Source organism: Limanda limanda, chromosome 23, assembly GCF_963576545.1.
Source record: "Limanda limanda chromosome 23, fLimLim1.1, whole genome shotgun sequence".
NCBI lineage: Eukaryota > Metazoa > Chordata > Actinopteri > Pleuronectiformes > Pleuronectidae > Limanda > Limanda limanda.
The window spans coordinates 3,820,361-3,846,678 of NC_083658.1; the positions used below are offsets into that span (position 1 = coordinate 3,820,361).

Here is a 26,318-nt window from a genome sequence, read left to right on the forward strand (position 1 = left end):
GCTGAGCTGTGTCAAGTTACCATGTGATAGCTGGGTGAAGCAGGGGAGTGGAGGGAGGTATATTTCAAAATAGAAGCATCAACGATATCAGTCGCTTTGGTGATGCTTCATTTTTTTGTGTGTGTGCAGATCATTTGTCATATAGCCTTTAAACATTGATTCTACATTCAGTTATTTATTCATGATCTGTTACGCTGGTTATATTGATTTTATTATCATGTAATGATACAGTTTCAAGAAAATGCTTTCAGAGCCCAGAGTAAAAAGTCTGAATGAGCCCGTGTGAGAAAACTGCAGGAGAATGTTCCCAATTCCCAGTGAGCAAGTGGACGTGTGGATGAGGTTTGTGATACACGAATGAGTCTGATAGTTTTCAGTCTTCTGCTGTAGACGGTGGAAATCAGGTCCACGACTCCGTCTTCCATTCGCCGCACAATATTCACACAGACTTTTTGGAGAATGGCGAGATTTATAATAAACTCTATTAACATCTATGTGCATACAAATGCAGATAAATTAAAAAGAAGACAGTGTGTTCTACATTTTTAACTCTCCACATGGACTGTTTACCTGCAGGAAACCAAAGCCTGCTCTAACATCCCCAGAATCTTGTCCCTTGTATTACGATTTTGCAGAATCTGTAATCTGTATAGAAATCACAACAGGATTTAACCAGTGATATCAACTCGTCATATCTGTAGAATAGGAAAGCCAAACACGAATAGCAGAGTATTTGCACCAGAAATTGCAAGTTGTGAGTCAACCCAGAGCTTTTACTTTGCAGCAGAAGGCAGGAAGTAGTATTGCTGTGTTGCGGTGGCAGGACCCTCATGTGTCTGTGGCCATTCAGCCTCTGCAGCCCACCGCTGCTGCTTGCACAGAGGATCACACACACACACACACACTCACACACACACACTCACACACACACTCACACGGTGATCTCGGCCGCCCCTCTCTCTCTCTCTCTCCGGTGCCTGTGCAGACCGCGGAGGGGCTCGGGGGGTTTATTGCCTCGGATCCGTTCCCCGGCACTCGGCTCGTTTCCCCGGGACTCGGAGGGCTGCGATCGGGCCGGCGATGCGGGAGCAGCTTCGGAAGTGAGTGCCGGGATGGTGGGTGTGGGGGGACGGGGGGGACGGGGGGGACTGCTTGTGGGGGTGCGATATTATGATGGTAATTGTGCGGGTCGTAATGCAGTAAAGCGGCTCTCGGGGGGGGGGGGCTTCAGTGTGCCGGGGACACGGAGACCCCCCCCCTCCCTCCTCGCATTCCGCAGATAACGCACGGTTCTACGGAATATGCGCAAAAATAGGCGTGGGAATGTTTCACCAACTGGACCTGGGCTGCATCGGGACTGAGATGTGCGTGTGAACGTGCGTGTGTACGTGCAGGGTTTCCTCACTTGTGCACAGATCTCAGCTCGTACGTGCACGTCCTCCCCTGGACGCATCTCCTCTGAATGTCACCAGGGCTGCAGCCGATGCGTTGCGTGGCCGATTGTTGGAGATGGGTTCTTTGCCCGGGAGGGACAGAGACCTGAGGAGGGACAGAGACCTGGGGAGGGACAGAGACCTGAGAAGGGACAGAGACCTGAGGAGGGACAGAGACCTGAGGAGGGACAGAGACCTGGGGAGGGACAGAGACCTGAGGAGGGACAGAGACCTGAGGAGGGACAGAGAGGGACAGAGACCTGAGGAGGGACAGAGACCTGAAAGGGACAGAGACCTGAGGAGGGACAGAGACCTGTGAAGGGACAGAGACCTGAGAAGGGACAGAGACCTGAGGAGGGACAAAGACCTGAGAAGGGACAGAGACCTGAGGAGGGACAAAGACCTGAGAAGGGACAGAACCCTGAGAAGGGACAGAGACCTGAAAGGGACAGAGACCTGAGGAGGGACAGAGACCTGAGAAGGGACAGAGACCTGAGGAGGGACAAAGACCTGAGAAGGGACAGAACCCTGAGAAGGGACAGAGAGGGACAGAGACCTGAGGAGGGACAGAGAGACATCCACATGAGCTTGAGTTTGAATCAGAGAGATGCAGGAGAATGTTCGGTCCCGAGCAGCTCCTCTCTGCACAGCGGCTGCAGCCGGTGCTTGTTGCCGGGGAAGCAGACGAGGTGTGTGGTCACTGAAGCTCTCAGTCCCCCCCCCCACCCCCCCTCCCCTGGAACCGTGCATGTCCTTATTCTAAAAATCCTCCAGACCTGCTGTCGGGTTGGAGGGAGCGTGAACGCGTCCATGCCAACGCTGCAAACCCAGATATTTGTTCCTCTGTTTATTTGTGTGGTGCATTTGCTGAGCTTCTGCAAGGCTATCGCTGTGTTGCATTCCTTCACAGTCAAAAACACTATCACCCCCGAGCCAGCAAAGCAGCACATGACTGGACCAGTGCTGGTTCTAATGTGATGGGTAATTATGACAGGCCATTTTCTTGTGCAGCGGATTTTTTGGGTCTATGAGTGAATCTCCTCCTACGTGCAGATCATCTGTTGATAAGTGGGGTACAGTTGTCTTGCATTGTAAATATCAACGTGTGCGTGTCTGTCTGTGTGTGTGTGTGTGTGTGTGTGCTCTCATTTTCACCTCTTCAGGGCCTTTTCCAAAAGAATCCCTGACCTTATCAGGACTAAAGCCCGAGAACATCATCTCGGAGGTCCTGGTTAAGGTTAGGCATGAATCGGTCATTGTTGAGGCCAGAGATAAGGTTTTGGTTTGGCCGTCCACAATAATACAAAGTCCACACAAGGTCCTGATAAGAAAAGCCGTGCAGACCTGTGAGCTGGTGAAATGAGAGCAGAGGATGCAGGTTTTTGGCAGCAATGTGATGCAGGTGTGTGAGACAGAGAGAGAGAGAGAGAGAGAGAGAGAGCATGTGTGCACACAGACTAAATCCAGCTGATGGGTAGAACACACACACACACACACACACACTCACACAGCGATGGAGCTCACGTTGCCGGATGGCAGAGCCGACATGCTCAGGCATGACTGTTATGTCTTTGTGTGTTTGCTGTCTTTGTATGTGGTGTCGATGATTATCAGCCTCTGGCTCCATTCAAGCGTAATCTCCGGCTTTTCCGGCTGAATTTCTGCATCCAGGAGCAGCGATGGAAGAAACTTTCCCACATACGAGCCGCGAGCCTTTCCTGGTCAGGTGTCATGTTTGAATTAGTTATGATAAATTAAACAGTCTCCGGGGGATTGCAGCAGCAAGAGCTCATAATAAAAATACACCTATGGGCACATGCGAACCAACCAGATGCAGTAAATGAATTACAGAGTGCCGGTGATGAGAGAGACATTCTGACAAGGAGCTTTCAGATGTTTTCAGATGATACTTAATAATCATCAGTGTTAGACTTCAGGTGATAATTAACCCACCGGAATCCTGCTGCTCCAAACCCAAATTGTAAAAAGATGAACATCCAGAACGAGAGAACATCTGCTCTTTTGGCTCAATTTAGTGAGTAAACTAGATCCACCGTCACGCCTGGGAAAATGAATCCTCAGAAGGCCTGGGGTTGTGTTTTCAAATAAGACCGAAGATTTCCTGGATCTAGAGAATGGGTCTAATGAAAGATGCAGGAGGCTGAAGTTGAAAATATCCACCCACACAAACAGGAGCTGATTGTTCTGTTGATGATTACGGCGATGACGGATTAGATTTCACTGCTTTTGAAACGGTTGATGAAATAGCCAATGAGCTGTTTCACGAAGGTTGTTCCCAGTCTTTTATTTACCTGTCGTTTCAACCCCTCGTGAAGCCAAAGGTATCAAAGGATTTATTCCTCTCCTTTAATGCAACGCCACATTGATTAGGACGGCGAGCCGAGGCTGTGAAAACGTAAACATTTGCCAAAGGTCACACAGTAAATAAATGGGCGAGGAATGAAATTGTTCCATCGAGCCTCGGCCGCTGAGGAGCCGCTGCACCGGGATGACTGTTTGTTTTCTGGAGGCCTTCGCTTTATGTGCATCCACGTGATCATATAGAAATGACACTTGTGACAAAGCCACTATTTTACACTGTTATTTCAAAGTGCTGAGAGCTCAGCTAATGCAGCGCTGTGATTGTTGGGCTGTGTGACATGAGGCCGTAACTAGAAGGGCACAGTGTCCACAGCCCTGAGGATTCACTTACATCAGATTCTGATAAAAGTCTCAAACTGTCCTCAATGTACTTTTGCAAATAAAAGATCGTAAAAGTATTAAACCGTCTTAAATCCAGATCGAATGGGTCTTAATTTTTTAGACGCGTCACTGCCAAACATAACTAGGAAAATGACATCTATGACACAAACTGCACTGTGTATATATCTGGAAAACAGTTGATTGAGAATAACTTCTCCACCACTTGCATTCTGCATATTTAACATAATAAATATCCCACACAGCTACATATTGACTGTCAGTAGCAGATCCTTCAACCGACCACAGACGTCCACTTCAATGATCACTCTGGGCACCGACAGGACAGCGAGTGGACGTCTGCTCACTAATTCATCTGCACAGTTTGTGTTGACGGACATCAGCAGAGATCTGCAGACAGCTGTTCGCTCCCCAGCAGGGACAGAACCCGTACGCACCCCCCGGTCCACAAGCTCACGACTCGTAGCCAGATTTAATATCTTAAACAAACACAAACGAGCATTAGGATCGTCGTGCAGGGACAGGTTTCAGTCCAATGCCCATTTCACACTGAACACAAAACCTGCAGCCCCCTCTAACATCTGGCTTTTGTCTTCAGTGTGAACGGGTACAAGTGGTAATCACTGGGTGAAATGACACCGTTCTGCTTCTGATCATCATCCCATGGGGTTTGTTCTCAGCAGCAGGGACACAGAGACTGGTCAGGATGAGAAAAGCAAATGCAGCCAAATACAAAGACGTCCTTTGTGCAGGCGGTTCACCTTTGTGCAGGATGTGACGTGCAGCCAAGACAATACTGGGGTGTCCTCAGGACAAGTCTTTGACCGTCCTTGAGTGAACCAGACCAAGTCCAGACTTAAACCTCCCAGAACATCTGAGGAGAGACTGGACAAGAGGGGTTTTCAATCCAATCTGATGGAGCTTGAGAGATAAAATGTACAAATCTATGTGTACAGAGCCTTTAGAGACTGAGAGTTCTCAGTTTGATTCTTTCCCATGAACATGCATTGTGGTTTATTTTGACACAGTCTGCTGCTCTACATACTCAGCAGAGCACTAAATGTGGATTAACCTGCAGCTCAAAATAGTTCCCAGCAAATACATTTCCTCCAGTTTGAGTAACATTAGATAAAAACCACAGTGATCGGCCGTCGTTGTTAACAACCAGAAAAATAGAGAACAACTAATCACCTAGTAATAATAAATCTAATGATGTGGAATTAAGATGTAAAAATGTATCGTGTTTCTAAAATAGCCCCCCCCCGTCATTATGTTAAACAAACACAGGGAAAGTGACGTGATTATATATCGTGCAGCTCAGTGTGATGAATCGGGTTCTGTTGGTGCTTTTAGGTCTTTCACACACGGCTTCCTCTAATAACCCGCTGATGAATATAGCTTTCATGCCTCTTTCTCTTTCCCTCGCGTTTCCCTCCTGCTCACGTCCCGTCTCTGAAGGCCATTGTCTGAGCTCATTCAGAAGCCGAGTGTGCAGGAAACATTCTGCCGGGCTCGCTCTCAATGATCGGCAGAGGAAGACATCACCATCGCCCATAAACCACCTTTAATCATTCACCCAAGAACCGTAATTGACTGCAGCGAGAAGTGACACTCGTGCCTCTGTGGGAATCCATTATTTAAAACGCCTATCTGTCAGCGCCGCAATAAGCTATTCAGCTGCCTGTTAACTGCAATGTGTGGTATATTGTGTGCTCACACATGTCTGTGTGTGACGACACGTGGTGTGTTATTGTTTGTCGAAGAACGACTGCAGCTCTTTAAGTCGTGCTCCTCCGAGGAATGTCTCATACGGCTTAAAATCAAGCCTTAAGAAATAATCTGACTTTTCCATCACTTGATCTTTAATAACTTTCCATCACGAGTGTCTGTTTGCAGCAGGATGAAGCCACATGGCCGTTATGTTTATTGAAGCTTGGAGCCTTAATGACTTGGGTTAGGGTTAAAGCAGCTGAAACTAAATCCATTACTATATACATTAGTACCTGCTAAATTGCCTCTTATTATATCTCTGCAAAAAATGATCAGTCATTACTGTCTTTCTCTTACAGGTTGAATTTTGTGCCACTGCAGAATACATAAGCACATCAGCCGAATGCACTCTCTTCTGTTTTGTGCTGTTAATAATTAATTGTTGCCCCTGGTTTAGGGAATCAACTGGCTTGGATCATCGCAGGTTTATGAAAATAGAAGTAATCAATTATTACGGCCTTGCTCCAGGGTTAGTCAGCGTCCTACTGTACGTCTCCGAGCCACGACAGAGCTGTGAGAGGAAGCCGCTGCGTGCTCGATGCCGCGCGGTCGCTCTAAACATCGGTCCGAGTGGCTCGCAGCAGCACTTCAATGACGAGCTGAGTGACTGAGCTACTGTTTGCACAGACTCCGAGCTCAGAAGATTTTTAAGTAGCTCTTCACCACGGGACCCCTCTCCTCATTATCTGGAGTGGGAGTGTGGCAGAGAGGCAGAAAGGCCAGAGAGAGAAACACAAGGGCAATGCAGGGGGGGGGGGAAAGTCAGGATATGGATTATTATTTGTATGTGCCTCCCACAGAAAGGTTAACTGCAGGTGCACTTGTGTATGACCAGCTTGACGTGTGCTTTTAACAAGCTGGGCAGGGTAGCGTTTGTGCTTCGACACGCTTAAGGTCTGAAAACAGTCTGCGGCAGAACGCTCAGCAGGATCCTTGTCCCTCAATGATCCTCAACACCCACGGCATTCTCTGGCCTGGCCCTCTTTCTACCTTCTCTTCACATGCATGCGAGCAGGATCACATACTGTGGTGAAGAAACGGGAATCGGGAGTCCATATATCCTGGTCTCTCCTCCAGCTCTTGTTCTCGGCTCATTTCACTTTCACGTCAGCTACGAGAGGGCTCTAATATTTAAATTTACTGGCACTGAATAGGCAATTTAAATGTCCTATATTTAACTTAATGATGAAAGTGTCACACACATACAGATTGATGCATACTCTGGGATAAGAAGCCTCTTTCATTTCCAGGACTGCAGGGAGCCAAATGTCTATTTATTAACCATCTGACATATAAAGTGGAAGGGACTAGAAACCATTTCCCCATATTCCACTGTTCTCCATCTCCTGTGAAAGACTTCAAATATTCGATGCACCCTGCACAGACATCTCTGGCATTCATTTATTTATTTTAGCCTAACTAACTGGATGCACTTGGTTATTAATACAGCCGAATTAGCGAACAAGATTTTCTTATCATGTTAGTACAACAATTATTTCCACAGCAGCTAAGTGGAACTAATGAGCAGGAAAATCTGCTCTTTGCTTTACAGTAACATTATTACTTTCTTATAATAAGTAGAGTTTTAATGATTTCTAGATGGCATGTTATTTTTAAGTGGGTGTTATGGATTTCGTGGAATGCAAATCAGAGCTCAGGTCATGACACTTATCTTTGGATTTAACTGGAGCTGTCCTTTGTACAACTGCAGCAAATACCGACACAAAGCTTCTTCCAGCTTCTTCACCCTCCATAGAATAGACTGTGTATTTTCATGAACCTGGTGCCTGGCTGCGGTTCAGGTCGTAAATCCTGCCAAACTAAAAAGTCAAACTACACATCAAATCACTTTTATTATTCTGATTTAATAAGTTATGTGATGCCTTCAATATTAGGGTGAAGCATCACGATTGACAGCCGTTTTCTTGCGTGTGTCATCTTCTGGTTTCTTTGGGCCGGATTCATCTCCTGTGACAGCCTCATTGTTCTCTTTGTCCTTTGGAAATTGTTGTCAGAAGCGCTTTATTTCGCCAAGTGCACGGGTCACAGAGAAGTTAACTCGGCTAATTAGCGTTTACCCCTGAGCAGACAAATACACAAAGAGCGCGCCGACAAAATTCAACAGCAGCTCCAAGTGTCGGACGGGTTTGAGGACCTTGTCTGAGACGCTTGAATTCTTTAAATCTCTCACTGTGTTGCCATCATTTATTCTGGTTTCGGAGAAAATACACATCCCTCATCGCTGTTCAGAAGAAAATCACACACACACAGAGTCTCTTTTCACTTGTGCACTCAATCTGCTTGACTCCAACACAGAAACACACACACACAAAGACACAGCCGAATCTCCTGTGAGTGGCGAGCAGCAGTCACGAGGAGAGAATGTGTGCGGGGGGAGAATGACACAGCAACCATCTATCTCTCTTTCTCCCTCTGCCTCTTTCACTTCTCTGCCACTGTTATGCTGGGAGGATGGAGCCTGTGTGTGTGTGTGTGTGTGTGTCTGTGTGTGTGTGTGTGTGTGTGTGTGTGTGTGTGTATGTGTGGCGGGGGCCTGTGTGGATTCGTGCCACAGTGGGTTGTTATTTCCTCAGATTATGAGATGGAGAAAAGAAATGTACAAACAACGGGATTAATGTCATAGCGTGGGATTTCGGGGGAAGCTGATCTAATTCATGAGCGACTGACATTCGTTTTTTGTGTTACCCAGAAGGCCGCTCTATCTCCTCTCTGGTTTTTTTAGGACACATCCATGCATTTGTGAGCAGTAATAAGCAAACGCTCAATTATTTACCTTCCTATTAGAAATAAAATATACAATCTACAAGAAGTAAATACGTGATAAATACCGTTTCAGCCCCATAAAAAGTTTGTTTAGTAACGACAGTCTCGGTGGATTTGTCCGGCGCTTTCTGTCCAGCCTGTGGAGAAATTGCCCGGAAATCGTATCCAGACATTAATGTTCCCAGCAGATGAATCCTTCTGATTCCAGTGATGCCCTGACTTCCCATCTGCTGCGGCCATGGGCTTCTTATTTTTGCTCTTTGCTGAAATATAAATGTCAACTCTTGGATGGATTGTCATTAACTTTGGCTCACCCCTCCATGTTGAAAGGATGAAGTGTTGTAACTCTGATGAAGTCTTCTGATCTTCAGCTTCACCTATACTAGTGTTTAATGCTCATTCATTGTTAGCAAATTGCGAAATTAAGATGGTACAAACATTGTAATAAGTCTGCAGGGAATTCAATTTGACCAGTAGCTAACATGGCTGCTACAGGTATAACCCAATTAGCAGTAAAGATCATTCCAAGGAGGTTAATGCTGAGTTTCCCTCAATTGATGATCAATTCAACATCTGACCTTTCTGTCTCTTCTGTCTCCTTCCAGCCACCAGACCCAGACAACATGCTGGGACCATCCCAAGATGGCCGAGCTCTACCAGTCTCTGGGTAGGATGCATCTTCTCTCGCTCTAAGTTTTAGTTGGATTAGAATAACACAGTCCAATCAGTAGAAGTAAGACACTTCCTCATCATCTCTAACTGTGCTTTGTTCTTCCTTCTTGTTTCCATCCTTCAGCCGACTTGAACAATGTTCGCTTCTCGGCCTACAGGACAGCCATGAAGCTCCGGCGCCTGCAGAAGGCCCTCTGCTGTAAGTATCCTCCGACGACAGCACTTTATTAGGAACACCATACTACCATGAGGTAGTTTCTTCCTTTGCTCTCAAGCAGGATTTAGTGACATGGAGCGTTGTTATACTGGGAGTTACTGGGAGTTTACTGGGACATCAGACTGTGGCCTTCGAGTCACCATTGATTAGTAATAAAGGGGCAAAGTGTGTCAAGAAAACCTTCCCCACTCCATTACAACACCAGCAGCAGCCTGGACCGGTGACAGGAGGCAGGTTGAGTCCGTGGATTCTTGCTATTGATGCCAGATTCTGAGCCGAACCATCTGCAGCCTCAGCAGAAATGCCCACTCATCAAAGAAGGCTGCAGCCAGTCTGGCCATTCCTCCTTTGACTTACCATATCCTCAGTGAATACTCTCGTGATTGTTCAGCAAACCCACACTCACACAACCATGCTGTGGTCGAACTCACTGGGATCACGTTCTGCTGTTTGATGTGAGCATGAACCGAAGCTCCTGAGCTGCAGCTGCAGGATTCTGTCACCGCCACATGATTGGCTGATTGGCTAATTGCATGAATGCAGATGTATAGGTTTTCCTGGTGAAGTGCTTGGTGAGTACAGGATGTGTATATATAACTGTGCTGTATGCGTCACATAGAGGTTTTTGCCCCTTGCTTCAAGTACTTCCTCATCAGGAGTGCTCCTCTCATCCCGCTCCAGCCCTCTTACACTTCTTTGTTCTCCCTTACTTTCCATCTCCATGTTTCCTTTTTCTATTCACTCTAATGCCATGTTGTTTTTCTTCGTCTCCTCTTCTTCCTCGTCCCTAGTCTTCCTTTTTAGTCTCTCTCCTTGTATCGTCTTTGCCTCCCTGCTCTATCTGCTCCCTGTGTGTGTGTCCATATGTGTGTTTACTCATCCCTCTCGTCTCTCGCCGGTGGATCTGTGGAGAGTGTGACCGCCTACGAGCTGTTATGTGTGTGATATGTTTGAAGGCGTATAGCCGGTTGCAGCCGTAGCGTACAGAAGCACTATTCGTGTTCGCTGTTCTAAAAATACAAATGAGCAGGTTTGGAGGTTAGACCATGACGAAGGCAGCGTGCTGGTTGAAACTCTACTGTGTTTTGTTTGTGTGTTTCCGAAACATTTCTTTCTTCGTCGTCCCCTTTCATTTCTAAAAATGTCTTTAAAAATACATTTATCAACTAACTTGGCTTCAGGTAGAAATCTGGACTTGTTATGACAAGAAGACATTAAAATTTTAATCTAAATGTTAAAACTAGAAACATATTACCTTGCAAAATAAAAGTTCAGCACAAGTATGAATCTGCTCATTTGTAGACAGTGATTACCCTTGAGACGATTTATCGCTGGTGCCGGGATTATTAGAAGTGTGTTTGGCCTTTTCTCAGTATAATCACACTCTCCTCCTCTTTCTGTCCTTAACTGGACTTAATGAACAACAAAGATGAATAATGTGATATTCCATGGATCCCTTGAGGGAAGCCCGCCCCCCCCACTGCTGTCCTTGAGCAGCAGTGAGCTGGAGGACACTTTGAACATTTAAGTGTCCGGTCTCGTTGAAAGACGGTTTGAGCGCAGCCGCAGTGTGAGAACTCACCCCCCCCTCCCCTCCCATCCGCCCCCCTTGTGTCTGCAGTGGACCTGGTGAGCATGCCCGTGGTGTGCGAGGTGCTGGACCAGCACGGCCTGAAGCAGAACGAGCAGCTGCTGGACATCTCCCAGCTGGTCACCTGTCTGACCAGCCTGTACCAGCGGCTGGAGCAGAGCCACTCGCACCTTGTCAATGTCCCGCTGTGCGTGGACATGTGTCTCAACTGGCTGCTCAACGTCTACGACACGTACGTACACCAACACCTCACATGCACGCGTAGAGAACCTCCCCATTACTTCACTGAGATTTAACATATTCTCTCATGTTGTGTGGTGGTAGTGGTCGCACCGGAAAGATCCGGACTCTGTCGTTCAAAACTGGAATCATCTCGCTCTGCAAGGCTCACCTGGAGGATAAATACAGATGTGAGTCCTTCAGTCTAACTGCATGATGTTCATCTTTTACACTTGTCTATCGGCACAATCCATCTCCTGCTCTAATTCCCTATTTTCTCCCACTTCTTCTCTCCATCCTCCTCTGCCCTTCCTCCCCATTGCTCCCTCCTCCAGTCTTGTTCAGACAGGTTGCCAGTGCGACAGGTTTCTGTGACCAGCGTCGCCTCGGCCTCCTCCTCCACGACTCCATCCAAATCCCCCGGCAGCTCGGCGAGGTCGCCTCCTTCGGCGGCTCCAACATCGAGCCGTCCGTCCGCAGCTGCTTCCAGTTTGTGAGTCTCACACAAACAACACACAGCAGCACTTTCAACTTTTAGTTCTTGAGTTGGCATTTTACGTAAACTTTCTACAGAGTCATGCAAATGTATTATTTACATATATTATTCAGATGTCTAGACAGTTGTCTATTCGCACTGAAGCCTAAGGCCGTCCAGATGAAGGCCACATATTACCACAGCCCCACCAAGCATCTAAGTACTTGTTGACTTCAGGCTTTATCAGGTCTGTTTATAGAAAAGAACGAGATTGTCACTTAGAGCGAAGCTGGAAATTAAGGGCAAAACATAGAACAAGGATAAGAGGATGAAACGTTTCAGGTAAACATGGTCGGAGGCTGGGAGTGTGAATGTTCGTGTCAGACAGGAGAATAAAATGGACAAGACTGGAGGGGATCAAACAAATCAACTCCTACAGCTGCAGAGTTATTGCTCAAATGGAAACAAGGACAAATTTTATTGGCAAGCCAGAAAGAAAATCTTACACAAATTGGACAGCATCCACACAATATACAGTCCATACAATATATAAGTTTTGTTTCTGGCTCTAATCATTTCAGAAACTGTCACTGTTCTCGTTTTCAGTGACTCTGAGACGTAAGTTCACTTTGTCAACATAACACACGTGCACACCAGGTGGACTTATCCAGCCCTAAACTGGAGAGAGTTGAGATTCATTCCAGCTGCTTCCTCTGTGGAGTGGGTGTGCTGTGCATGTGGGTGTGAGGTAGAAAAAGGGAGGGGAGGGGGGGGGGGTACGGGGATCAGTTCCATGGAAACTCCAAACCCCTGGAGTTCCCAGAGTCTCTGCTGATGGGAAAGTGATGCATGGAGCTAATATGTCGTGTCTTTATTGTTTTTGTTTCCCGTCTCTGCAACTCTCAGGAGACTCTTTTTATTTTGATATATATTTTGTGGTGTAATTTTAATACATAGCTAAACAAACACGTAAAGGAAAAGGGCTTGTGATGGTCTATATTTCCTCCTCCAGCTCATTTCTACCAGAGGGGGAAATATTCCACTGCATTAAAATAAAATGTACCTTCTTTTCCCATGTTTCCTGTCCCATTTCTCAGGCCAACAACAAACCGGAGCTGGAGGCAGCCATGTTCCTGGACTGGATGCGTCTGGAGCCCCAGTCCATGGTGTGGTTACCCGTCCTGCACCGCGTGGCTGCTGCTGAGACGGCCAAGCACCAGGCCAAGTGCAACATCTGCAAGGAGTGTCCCATCATAGGATTCAGGTACGGAGGAGGCAACCAATCACAGCAGAAGCACTTAGGACGCAGCTAACTGGTCTTCTGGATTCACTAATAAATCATAGTTTTAGGTCTTACCATCAATAATCTTGCATGAGGCCCATTGCGAGCTCGTGCATAACTCATAAGACTCGAAAGCATTTTGTTTTGCGTCATTATTCAAGTAAAAACACATTAACTTTACCAACGTGATAAACGAGATCGCTCTCCGTCACCAGTCGGGCTCCAGCTGTGAAGAGGCTTGTAAACCTATTTATCGCCGTAATCTAATTCAGCGGCAGTGGCTTGGTAGTAAAACGGCACACTGGTACATATGAATGATTGATGACGTGATTACGATGACAGAACTCTCGTCTTATTTGTTAACCCCGGTCCTTAAAGTAGTGATGGAACCCAGGAGCTGGAAGGTTGGGACCTGTAAAAGGAGGCGGGACTCCTCTGTTGTTGCTGCGCTGCTTCATGACAAGAGCTGTGATAAATTTTAATAGAGTCTTAGGGCCAAGGAGTACATTTCTCATTTAGGTACCAGGCTGGAAGAATGTTAACTGCTCCAAACCCTGGGGAAAACAAAGCCATAAATTTCCCTCTTTTGTCTTCTTCTGCCTCTTGTCTTTCTTCCACTTCCTTCTTCCTTTATTTACATTTGCCCCTCCCACCTTTGCTCTCCCCTTCTCTCTTCCTCTCTTCAATCTTTTCTCTTTCTCTCACCAGATATCGGAGTCTGAAACATTTCAACTATGACATTTGCCAAAGCTGCTTCTTCTCTGGTCGCGTTGCCAAGGGCCACAAGATGCAGTACCCCATGGTCGAGTACTGCACTCCGGTATGAATATTATTATTATGTCCTTGCTCTGCAATGTGTTAATGAAATGCAAATGAAAACCACGAGGATGTAAAGTAGCCAGACTTGCGATAAAAAAAAACATTCTGAAAACTAATAAACCTCCAGACTAAGATGTAAATATCCTGCAAACATGAGCTCCCATGTCTGTACATTAAAAATGAGACCAGAGTTGGTTGTCGAATAACTCAGATGGAAAACTAGTCAGGATCTCTATACTTGAAATGAAATGACGTATTCTAAGAAATGCTTCCAGTCAGTCACTCTCCATATCCACAACTATTATTACAACAAGATCCATGATAATTAGTCAAATGTTTAGAGTTGCTGGAAGGCAGGTGTTGCTTTTGTCATCTCGCCTGGTGTTGAGCCTGGTACCACTTTGTGCAATGTGTAAGATGACACCCAATCATGTCAGTGTTGTTTTCAGTGTGTTCTGCAAAAACTAATTATTTTATATTCCTGGAATATTCAAAAATAGCCCTAAGGGAAAGTCAGAGAATAACAAGAGCCTTATTCAAGTCGCAGAGAAAGGGTTAAAGTTTGATTTCTTCGGCCCAGACCCAGGGCTGAAATAAAAACACTGACTGAGAGGCGTAAATCTGTTTCCTCTTTCTCGTAAATGTAATGACACACTCAGAACTGACAATGAGGGCATTAAGTTCACTTCACTGGACGTGTGAATAGAGTCAAACGGGCCTGAAAGGTTCCCTTAAAGGTGTGTGTGTGTGCCCCACTCCCACGCACTGAACAAAGCCACCTTTGTGTCCCGTCTCTCCGCAGACGACATCAGGGGAGGATGTCAGGGACTTTGCCAAGGTGCTGAAGAACAAGTTCAGGACCAAGCGCTACTTTGCGAAACACCCACGCATGGGCTACCTGCCTGTCCAGACAATCCTGGAGGGAGACAACATGGAGACGTGAGTTGCATGAAGACATTTCATTTAAGCACACATGCATGCAGTGCTGTGGAGCTGGATAAGATTTGGCTCATTCTAAGCTAAAACCACCATTCCTATTTTCAGGTGATTAAACACAAATGAAAACATGAATTTAAATATTACGCTCTGCCGATAGATCCCCCTGAATCCTACACACTGGACCTTTAGTCTAAACTGAAATTAAAGTTTGAAAGCAGTTTAACCACTGGGTTATGGGCGAGACCATTTCCTGGCCGGCGTCTCGGGCGTTTGCCTGGCAACTGCTAAGAGCCAAGAAATAGTCCCAGCGCATTAATCACATTTCTTTAAAGGCCAAACTCCTCCTTTAAAATGTCATAACAGCAGGGGTAAGAGGGGTCATTGGGGGGGTTAGGCTCAGTCAACTTTTGCAAATAGTTCCCAAGTTTTCATTATGGATGGATACAGAAGTCAAGGTTTTAAAAGTGGTCGGACAAACCTGAAGATTCACCTAACTGCTGACACACTGTATAAACTCAGTAATATACCTGTGATCGGCTGTAATGAGCTGATCATATCGAGCACGCTGATGTTTCAGTCTGCCTCTGTCATGAATATTTATCTCAACCTCTTATACCGCTATTGGCTAAAGATAAATCATTCATCAGAGGAAAAGAAAATCATCAATAATGGAAGTATCGGCTCTTAACTGTGATGCCAAACTTCTCCCTATTGTTTATGCAAGGCCAAGTATTAAGTGCTGTGGAACAGATGTGGAAAGCTGCACATCTGTCGCACAGTTACTTTGCATTATGAATAAAGAGGATCCTCAAAATAAAACCCTTTATCAAAGCATCACAGTTTCAGGCATAAATCGTCTTTCAGTGAATATCGACACACACACACACACACACACACACACACACACACACACACACACACTCACACACAGTTTGATGTTATATGATGCAACAATACACTGTTTTATACTGTATGTGTGTGTTGAATGTTCTTGACTTTGCATGGACACGTTAAGTTCGGGTCTCTCTCACCATGTGTGTGTTTTGTTATATTTCACGGGCTGGATTTTCTGCTAGTTGACTTTCTTATGAAAAGGCAGACCATAATAAATGTCTTATCAATGATAAGAAATACTTCAACTCCCACCATGCTTTGCGGTGAAGTGTCCTTCCACTTCCTGTGTCCTCATCTCACGTTTTTTTTGTCTTGCAGTCCCGTCACTCTGATCAACTTCTGGCCCGTAGACCATGCGTGAGTACCTGCACACACACACACACACACACACACACACACACACACACACACACACACACACACCCACTGTGTTCACTCGTGGTGTCTTTGCTTCTCATCAGCCGATTGTTACGTGGGATAAGTTGCTCCTCATTAAATATGTAATTTGAAAATTGAGGGCTCCGGTAACATCATATAAATCTAACAGTAACATGGTGAAGACAGAGCCCAGAGTGGATGTAGCTCATACTGTAACGTTAACTCAATGTACAGTTCAATGTGACAAAGTCTTCATTCTACATAGATTTCCCAGAGTGTGCAGGGTTTAGATACAGCAGCACAATGCCGAGCTGTAAAGGACTGTTGGCCTCCACCCACACCTCCCTCACCTCCACTTTTAGACCGAGAGGAGGACAAGGTAGAAGAAATGAATAAATTATACCTTTATACCTCAAGCAGATGTGTCATCAATAGCATTTGAATGTTTTACCGAATGAGAAAAGAGAGGGATAGAAAAATGGTTTATATCGGCACACTGGAGGTGAATACTAAACAATTAGCAGGATGAAAGGCTACGCTGACTTGAGGAGTAATTCTCTGGCAGGTTTTCTTTTTATTTCTCCTTCACCTTTATGTCGAGGTAGGAACTCGTGTTTGAGTGTTTTTAAAGAGTCAGACCCTCATTTCTCAAGGACTGATGCACAACAGGAAAAGTTGTTTGAATCCTCAAGAGTCTCCCGGTTAATGATGTTAGAGAAGCTGCAAGAAGCAGACGTGGTGTGAGATCTTAGATCTGAGGCCTCTTTTGAAGTGAAGGCAAATGTATTCCAAGCCCAGAGTGCAGGGAACAAGCGAGGAGCTTATTTACAAAGCATTCCACACTGTCAGACATCCGTGCCTTGTACTGTCGCTCCCTCCATGCCTCTCCTGTGGATTTATGTGGCTTGTGTGCTTGTGCACTGGGATTAATGAGTCCCTCCTGGTTGCATTCACGAGCCTCTACCTTCCCTTCCCTCTGTGTGCTCCTCTCTCTCCCAGGCCCGGCTCGTCCCCTCAGCTCTCACATGACGACACGCACACTCGGATCGAGCACTACGCCAGCCGGTAACACTCTGCCTCAGCAGCAGCTCCTCACTGCGTTGCGAACAGGACACGAGGATGTCACCTTCCTCACGCTAGACTTTTGTGTTTTCCCTGCTGCTTGTCCTCGGCCCTGCGTCACAGATAATGGCTCCTCCAGGGAGCCCTTCCAGACACCAGAAAACATTTTGAGTGATGTGATTTGGAATAATGACTTTGGGGAAAATACTAGAACACGCTTCCTGCACTTGGATGCCTGTCGTCCCCCCCCCCACTGTGTTCAGGCTGCCGTTAACTCACAGGGGATCGGTTGCCCTGATTCTGTGCTGACAAAGTTTTGGGGAACTTTTCAGTCAACATTCTCGTGATCATTACACAGAAATCGAATGTTGATCAATACAGACCTTTAGTTACGGGTGTTTTTACCTCAAAATACGTGATTCCCACTTCGTGAAATATGCTTTTCCTCCTCCTGTTCGCAACTCAGTGAGCCCAGTGATTTGAGTAATCTCATTAAATGTTAACACTGATGATGTGAGCCTGCCTCTCAGGCATATGTCATATGCAGTCAGAATTTTTGCTCATCTTGTTGGAATATGGTTTAATATGAAGTCAGGCTTATTTCGAACACTCCAGAGAAGATGAGTTAGATCCCAAAAACTATTTTCCTGCTTCCTCCATGTCAACATGTAATTATACACATGAAAAAAGTCAAACAAAACAACAAATGACTAAAAATTACAATTATTATAAATGTTATACAGCATCACATCTAAAATGATCACATATCACAAAAATACACATATTGTGTAAAACACTTGATTAAAGCACTCAACCCATAGACTTACTGTATAAGAGACAACGGACATTACTGATGCATATTTAAGTAAAACAAAACATTGGATAACATCTTACTCGAGATCAATATTCCAACAATATTCATGACTGTATATGTCAATGCTTTGAAAGATGCTTATGCACGTTGTGGACCTTTTTAAAGATAGAGAATGGGGGTACCTTGACAAATTTGCATATAACTATATTTTTATCTCCAGGAGTTATGTAAAAGTTTCTCGAACATATTATCCCTGCAGCAGTTTCACATAAAAGAAAACAACTGACCACAGCAGCACTATTGGTTTAAACGCTGAGCGTGCTGAAAGGATTCTTTAGTCGGCTAATGATGAAGATGAAGAATGGTGTAAAGGCTGAACTCAAATGTCAAGATATCCCTTTGCAAACAGTAGAAACTGAATCTGCTCACGATGATAAAGTGACGTGTGGACTTTTTGGTGAATAAGCGTTCTGCAGCGAGAGTCCAACACATGCATATGCTAATGTCTCTGGGATGTTGCTCGCAGCGTCCAGCGTGCCAGCATGTGGGCCTCAGAAACCTGATCCATCAACACTGGGCTGGAGACGAGCCACACTGACACAATCAAAGCTTATTCACCAAAATGTTTCAGTGTTCCTTCGGTTTCAGTTTGCGCGGATCCTAACTGGGTCCACCGACCCGCCGCTGAGGGACAAGAAGCAGTCAAATCAATAACTCCATGAGTCCATCAAACAGCTGATCAGTCGCTCATTGAATCAGCCGGGCAGTGTTGGCATTCCTCTGCGGAGTCAGTGTGAGGTTTGAGCCACGGGCCGAGTGTTTGATCCCTGCAAGAGAGTGTCTGACACCACTCATTGTTGCCTCGGGCTAACACACACACACACACACACACACCCTCATATAAATATAGCAAACCCACACATGCTGACGGACACACACGCTGAGTCACACTCCCCGCCTCCGGCCCGGCGCTCTCAGCCTGTGTCACGTCCCGATCTGGCGGATTCCAGATACCGTCCAGCAGATTAAAGAGAAAGTGGTAGGGCGAAGAAGTAACATAATTAAGCTCTGAGTAGGCGGACGGCTCCCAGGCTGCGAGGTTATCTCTTGTTCCTGTAGCATGCGGCAGCTTCTGAGTACGAGCGCAGCCGCCCGGGCAGATGCCAGTCTGTCACAGTCCATCTGCTCCGGCGCCTCAAGCAAAGCACAGAGCCTTTTTATTTTATCCGAGCGCTGATAAAGACCCGAAATCTCTTTACTTTTCATGTAGACACTTAAACCACCAGGAAAGTGTTGTAGTGGAGATAACGACATGGCAATTTAAATCTTTTTTTTTATAGCTCGCACGCATTTTATCTTGATAGATCTGTGGGAGAAGCAGAGCCAGGAGGTTTATGTAGAAGGGTCGTAATGAGTTACTCCTTCAAATTACTTCATTACTCCTTTGAAATAACATCAAAGTCCCAGCGGTGTCTTTCCATTCCAACTCTCCCTGGCTGGACCCTTTGCTCTTCTTTGATTAAGAAGTTTGAGCCAACTTGCTTGAGTTTGTCTTGCATCACAATTAGATAAAGTGTAAAAGCCGTAGTACATAGTGTAAGGATCATATAAGAACACCATGTGGCAACCGCAGAGGAACGTCAACAGCCCAACACAAAAGAAACATCATGTGTGCTTCACAAAACTCCCAATCCTTCCTGCTGCTCTTTGCACCCATTGGTTGTCATTGAAGAATTGAATTGAGACTGATTGTCCCTGTGGAATCTCCTGGTAGAACGTCTGGGTTTGGGACTGACTGCTCTCTTTCTTCCCCCCCGCAGGTTAGCAGAAATGGAGAATCGTAATGGCTCATATCTGAATGACAGTATCTCACCCAATGAAAGCATGTGAGAACCGCTTTTTGTTTGTTTGGTCTCGCCAACCCCCACTCACTCACTCACTCACTCACTCACTCACTCACTGATTGGCTCGCTGTGTATGAACTGGCTCTTGTCTTCTTTGTTCTCATTGGCTGGTTGTGATATGTCAATGAATATGTTTACATGTGTACAGTGTTGTTCTATAAGCTCATATTCCAGTTTTTATCTGGTTTGTGTTTATCATAAACCACATGAATACAGTGACTTCACATTCTATTCAGACCCCTTCACTTTTTGCACACTGAACTTTATTTTAAATGGATGGAAAAGCCATTGTATATTCGATCTTTTGAGTATTTTTATTCAGTATTCAGGCCGTGCTGCTGAGAAGCCACCACCATGCTCCTCTGCAGGGAGGATGTGATCCAAGTTATAAAGTCATAGTGCGTTCCCAAAGAAAAGTTTAATCTCATCAGACCAGACAATCGATTTCCTCAGGCTCTCGTGGCGTTTTTTTTACAAACTGAGCGAGCTGTCATGTCTCCCCCTCAAAGTGGCTTCCATCCTGTCATTCAGCCATGAAGGTCTGATTGATGGAATCTGTCAGGTTCTCTCTGTTAAGCTGTTTTAAACTGACATGAACTCCAGGGGCGGCTGATGAAATCACCTTTTTGTTTTTCGGCACACAGACACCGGCTCTTATAGACCCAAACTCTAATCTTGTTGTCGTCCCAAGTTGACATCTTCCTTGTGAGTTTTTCAGAATATCTATTCATCACCTTAGTTTTATTGTGGAGGTCTACAGAGAGGTCATTGGACTTGTTGTTGTTTTTTGTGCTGACATTCAGCGTGAATTGTTAGTGTGAGTGTAGGTCGCAGCTTTGTCAAAGTGGCAGCTTTATCCTTTTAAGATTAAATCTACACCACAATAAAGTGTGCAGAAACTAAGAGGTTGTGAATATGCTGTGAAGTCACTGTTCGTCCCTGAATGGACCTGATCGCACCAGGTGATTCCAGCACAGCTCTCATTCTGTGTTCATACACTCCTCAGGGATAAGTGGTTCTAATTGGGACATGATGATTATGGTTAATGATGATGTAACTCATTTACACTGAGCAGACCAAGTAATGAGTATTGCTGTGATTGTAAATATGTAAAGTAGGTACATTCTCCTTGTTTGTTATCTGGTTCCACTCATTACTATGATATGTTTCAAATGCCCTCTTCTTAAGAATTCTGTAAAACTTATTTTTGCAGGGCACAGAGAGAGGAACAGAAAAACACCACGCATTGGCAGCTTTTATTTATTTTTATTTATTTTTTTTGAATATATTTTTTATTGAGCACTCATATCACAGGGGTTCAGCTTTTAAAGCAAAGATCCATAAATCGTATAAAATCAAATTTAATATTTTGTACTTAAAATTTCAGTTGTAAAATGGTTTGTATTCAGGACGAGCTGCTGACTTTAATTATTAATGTCCAGAGTTTTTAGATGATAAATAAGTGTAGTAAATATAATAAATAATAAATGTTTGACCTACAAAGATAAACCTGTAATTAAACTTCAAAAAAAAAAAAGAGTAAAGTAACAAAACAGCACAACTTGCAGAACGCCGTTTGGTTGATGAAGCAGCGGAGACAGGCGGAGAGCGACTCGACGCCCGAGCCCAGAGAGCAGCGCACTCTTCTCATAATGAGTTCTACTTTCGTGTCAGCAGCCGTCGTGAAGGGAATTAGTTGTTTCCAAACAGCACATATCTGCAGCTCCTTAAGAATTCAGTCTGGCAGATTGGCTGAGCTGAGAGCGGCGCAGTGTACGCAGCAGCGTCTAAAGAGCTGGCCTAATTAAAATCCTCCTAACACACCGCGGGCCGCGTGTCGGATGGCTCCGGGTCGGCAGAGCGTGGCCGACTGAATCGCTCCGTAACGCTCGGGACCCAAAGACGACAGGCCCTGGCCCTCTCTCTGTCCCCCCCCCCCCCCCCCCCGTGTTAGACTCTTCTTCTTCTCCTCCTGTTCCACTCCTGCTGCGTCATTCACTTGCTGATTTTCCTTTTCTCCATCTTTCTCTGTGTGTTTGTGTGTGTGTGTGTGTGCGTGTCCATGCAATCATGCACGTGTGTGATTGTGTGTATGTGTGGTGTGTGTGGTGTGTGTGTGTGGGCGTGTGTGTGTGTGTGTCTGCAGCGATGACGAGCACATGTTGATCCAGCACTACTGCCAGTCTCTGAACCAAGGCTCTCCTCTCAGCCAGCCCCGCAGCCCCGCCCAGATCCTCATCTCCATGGAAACAGAGGAGAAGGGAGAGCTGGAACGGGTCCTCAACGACCTGGAGCAGGAGAACAGGTCAGTGAGCGCACCCATCTCTCACTTATTCTCTTCTGTTTGCTGCCTCATGTCTTTACTCCAAACTTTACTCCTGGTTCTGCACAAATACCAACACACATTCACAGATATGTGGATAAGACTTTAATATCACATCTTGAAACTGTTTATTCGAAGTGAGAACTTTGTCTCTGTGGCAAATAGAAAAAAGATTCAGGATAATTACAGGGAACTGCAAAATGGTTGTGTTGTTGCAGCTCGCTAACTCTGTGACCTGTTCTCAGCTAGTTTGAGGTGATTTGGAAATCGTCTCCTTTGCTTCGTCGAGGAAAATCCACCCCGAAGTGAGAAAATTATGACGAAAATATCATCCAGCAATATCTACAGTATCTAAAATTAGCCGACATAAGGTACTTGTCATACCAGGCTCAGCAGTGACGCAGGTTACAAACACGTCAGGCGACTCTCTGCGTGGATCCACACGCGTCACACGACCCTCCTTCACAGCCGTGTTTCCACCGGGTTCTGATTCAGGTTGGATGCCGCCTGCCTGTGGAGACTTGGCATTGGCTTGGCACCAGCGATGGAAATTAAGTAAATAATAGCAGCAGAGAGCGAGCAGATGGACAGAGGTGGATGTGGGTCCAATACATGATGCACATGAAGCTGGAGCAGCAAATCCCCAGAGTGCATTCAATTGATTCAAAGTGTGTTTTATTCCTCTTAAGATATGTTTAGGTGAAGATGTGCCAAAGGTTGAAAGAGATCTGAAAATTTAAGTCATATTTAACTGTATAACTCTTCATCCCACATACAAATTCCCTTCGTAAGAGCAGGCAGGTTCCAGTGTCCTCCTCTCTGCCTTCATCAGTCCAAGCACACAAATCAGTAAAGACTGTTAATGTTTACCTGTTAAGCAGCACCGGCTCACGGGCGGGCCGGTGCTGCCGATAAGCCTCAAACATTGTTATTTTCAGAACTGCCTCGTACCGCTAGATACTGATGCAACATATCATTAGAAAGCTAAGATTCTTCCGATTCGACTGATTTGACCATTTCAAGATCCGATCACCACAGCCGGTACAGTTAACGTCTCAGTCAAGACACTAACACAAAAAAAAAACAATCACAAAGTCGACGTCACTCACCTAAGAAGCATCATATTAATCCACAGATCGATAACATTCCAACGAAAACAGTCTTGGTACAAAGGTCCAGACGATCCAATCCAGTAACATAATCAGTCCAAAACACACTATTACATCAAAGAATAGCCACAGTCAGCTGTTGCGTAATCTCAGCGCAGCCAGCATCGAGGTGTAAACAACATGAAAGATGTTTATTTGTATACATTTTAAACCATATGACCGGTTTTGCCTCTTTTATATAAAAGTATGATTTTGAGTGTAAAAGTAGCCTTTTTAGCCTAGTTGGTTACCATAGTTCCAAATGGCCTTTGTGGAAAACGCCTAGACATGCCCTTAGGAAAAAAATCTGTGAAATATTCATTTTCTGTGGTATTGTTATCAAATTTGAATCTCACCCGCTGCTTATTTGACATCCTTAACAAGAAGTATCCACGTGTTCTATTCCTCTGTTTCCTCTGCTGCAGGAAGCTGCAATCGGAGTACGACCGCCTGAAGAAGGCCCACGACAGGAAGGGCCTGTCGCCGCTGCCCTCGCCGCCAGAGATGCTTCCGGCGTCGCCGCAGAGCGCGCGCGACGCCGAACTCATCGCCGAGGCCAAACTGCTGCGGCAGCACAAAGGACGTCTGGAGGCCCGGATGCAGATCCTGGAGGACCACAACAAGCAGCTGGAGTCCCAACTGCACAGGCTGAGACAGCTGCTGGAGCAGGTACACACTATGCACGATGCCCTTGAGCAAGGCAGTGATTCCTCCACAGAGAGAGATGTCCTGGATTAATGTCATTTGAGCATTTCATTGAATGTGAATTTCCCGCCAGTGAAGTAGGTTAATCAGCTTCCTCCGTCTCGTGTGTGTTTGTGTCTCAGACGGATTCCAAGGTGAACGGCACAGCTCTGTCTTCTCCCTCCACCTCCTCCCAGCGCTCAGACTCCTCCCTCCCTCTGCTCCGTGTGGCAGCCAGCCAGACCACTGACACAATGGGTAAGAATACACACACACACACACACACACACAGACAGACCTCCTTTAATTTTCATCAACCTCTTTAAAAGCATAGAGCATATAAATAGATGCAAGATGTCAAACTGTGTGTCAGCATGTAGAGAACACGCTGTGAGACGTGGTTAAACTCCACTGTGACAACATATTGTATTTGTGTGTGTGTGTGTGTGTGTGTGTGTGTGTGTGTGTGTGTGTGTGTGTGTGTGTGTGTGTGTGTGTGTGTGTCTGTTGATCCCAACCTAAACAATGTGACTTATTTTAAGAAGCAGATTTCTCATAATGGAAACAATCTCCTTGTCCTTCCTGTTCCAGGTGACGATGAGCTGTCCAGCCCCTCCCAAGATGCATCTGGGCTGGAGGAAGTGATGGAACAGCTCAACAATTCCTTCCCTCATAGTCAGGGTACAGAAAACACAAGCACCTCACGTACATCTTCTGCAAATGATAAAGATATATAAACAATAAGAGAGATTTTTTTTAGATATTCCAGACGTATTAGAGCGAGGAATCAGACGTCTTTCTTTCTCACTTGATTTGAGGCTGATTTCAACTCTCCTTCATCCTGTCCTCTTGTCTTTCCTTCCTTTCCTCCTTTTCTCCGTGAGCCAGGAGGGAGAAGGGGACACCCATGAGAGGTGAGTGGCTCAACTTTCTCCACCCTGTTTTTAATTTCCTCTGTCCTCTGTCACTCTGCTCTTCACACATAGGGAACAGAGTTTGTGTTGTAGTGCTGTGTGTGTGTGTGTGTGTGTGTGTGTGTGTGTGTGTGTGTGTGTGTGTGTGTGTGTCTGTATAAAGTACTGTTTGCATATACGTTCAGCTGTATCATATTTTCCATTATTCTTATGGCCTTAGATTAAAGAACATTCTATTGAGTTCTTTACAGCGGTATAATAGAATTTGTTATCTCTGTAAGGTGAGAAACCATTAAAGTGAATCTGCTCGTCGCACTGAGGAGTGGATTCACATGGAAATCATTTTCACATTCACTGCTTTGCCTCTTTCTGGATCCTCCCTTCTCCTCTGAGTGGAACTTTGAACCAGGTCCGAACAGTTTATCACTCCACACTCGCCTGGAGATTCTTTTTGAGAAGTGACAACATCAACAACTGGTTGATTAACAGCACTCTACATGTTTTACTGTGTGTGTGTGTGTGTGTGCGTGTGTGTGTGTGCGTGTGTGTGGTTACTAGTCTCTCTGTTATCTAAGTCTCTCTCTCTCTCTCTCTCTCCCTCCAGGTCCCAGCATCGGCAGTTTGTTCCACATGGCCGATGACCTGGGCCGTGCCATGGAGTCACTGGTCAGCGTGATGACGGACGAGCAGAGCGCCGAACAGCACGAGGCCCCGCCCCTCTGATCCGCCCTCCTCCCCTCCCCCCCCCCTCCACCTATAGCATGCTTTTCTAGTCAAAACAACTGGATTGGAAACACAGTTTACAAAGAGAATATATAACGTCTATTTTTGTGAAGGATTGCGGTTCCAACGATGCGTTTAAAATAACAACAACAAAAAAAGAAGAAAAAACATTATAACTTGTAGATTTCAGTAGTTTCTTAAAACGTCCTGAAGTTGTTTTATTATTAACAGAGGCTGGTTTTTAAACTTCTATGCAACTGTATAAAACTGGGGTGGGGGGGGGGGGGGAGGCCGGGGGTCGGATGAGATACAAATACGTGTGTTCAGTGTGGTCATATATTTGTCATCTCTTTGTAATTGGGGAAACAGCTAAAAGCATTTCAGACATTTGTATCAAAAGAGAATGATTGTAATCATAAGGGTGCTTACAAAGAGGAGACTGTCTTTGAATAACAGTGAACACTACTGTCAAGGTAATGCAGGCGTCCTGGGTCTTTACAGTGCGTTGTCTGTGAGACTGTGTGTGTGTGTGTGTGTTTATGTATGGATGTG

The 26,318-nt window shown here is 45.5% G+C and overlaps 1 protein-coding gene across 1 annotated transcript; it reads left to right on the forward strand.

The window, feature by feature from the left end:
* The first annotated feature begins 981 nt into the window (after positions 1-981).
* LOC132996556 (dystrophin-like) lies at positions 982-25,766 on the forward strand. The gene is made up of 17 exons (XM_061066854.1): positions 982-1,100; positions 9,314-9,375; positions 9,505-9,579; positions 11,219-11,420; positions 11,513-11,598; positions 11,743-11,900; positions 12,980-13,146; positions 13,873-13,984; positions 14,786-14,922; positions 16,135-16,173; positions 17,194-17,259; positions 19,891-19,956; positions 22,121-22,279; positions 23,871-24,114; positions 24,273-24,387; positions 24,721-24,810; positions 25,648-25,766. The coding sequence occupies exons 1-17, from the start codon at positions 1,081-1,083 to the stop codon at positions 25,764-25,766; spliced, it is 1,917 nt and encodes a 638-aa protein (XP_060922837.1). The 5' UTR covers positions 982-1,080.
* Positions 25,767-26,318: the final 552 nt, after the last annotated feature.

Bases quoted from the DNA above. Each gene is read 5' to 3' on its own strand.
- LOC132996556 (XM_061066854.1), top strand. From the start codon at position 1,081: ATGCGGGAGCAGCTTCGGAA. The intron at 9,376-9,504 runs GTAGGATGCATC...TCCATCCTTCAG, and splicing joins CGAGCTCTACCAGTCTCTGG to CCGACTTGAACAATGTTCGC. The intron at 13,147-13,872 runs GTACGGAGGAGG...TTCTCTCACCAG, and splicing joins TGTCCCATCATAGGATTCAG to ATATCGGAGTCTGAAACATT.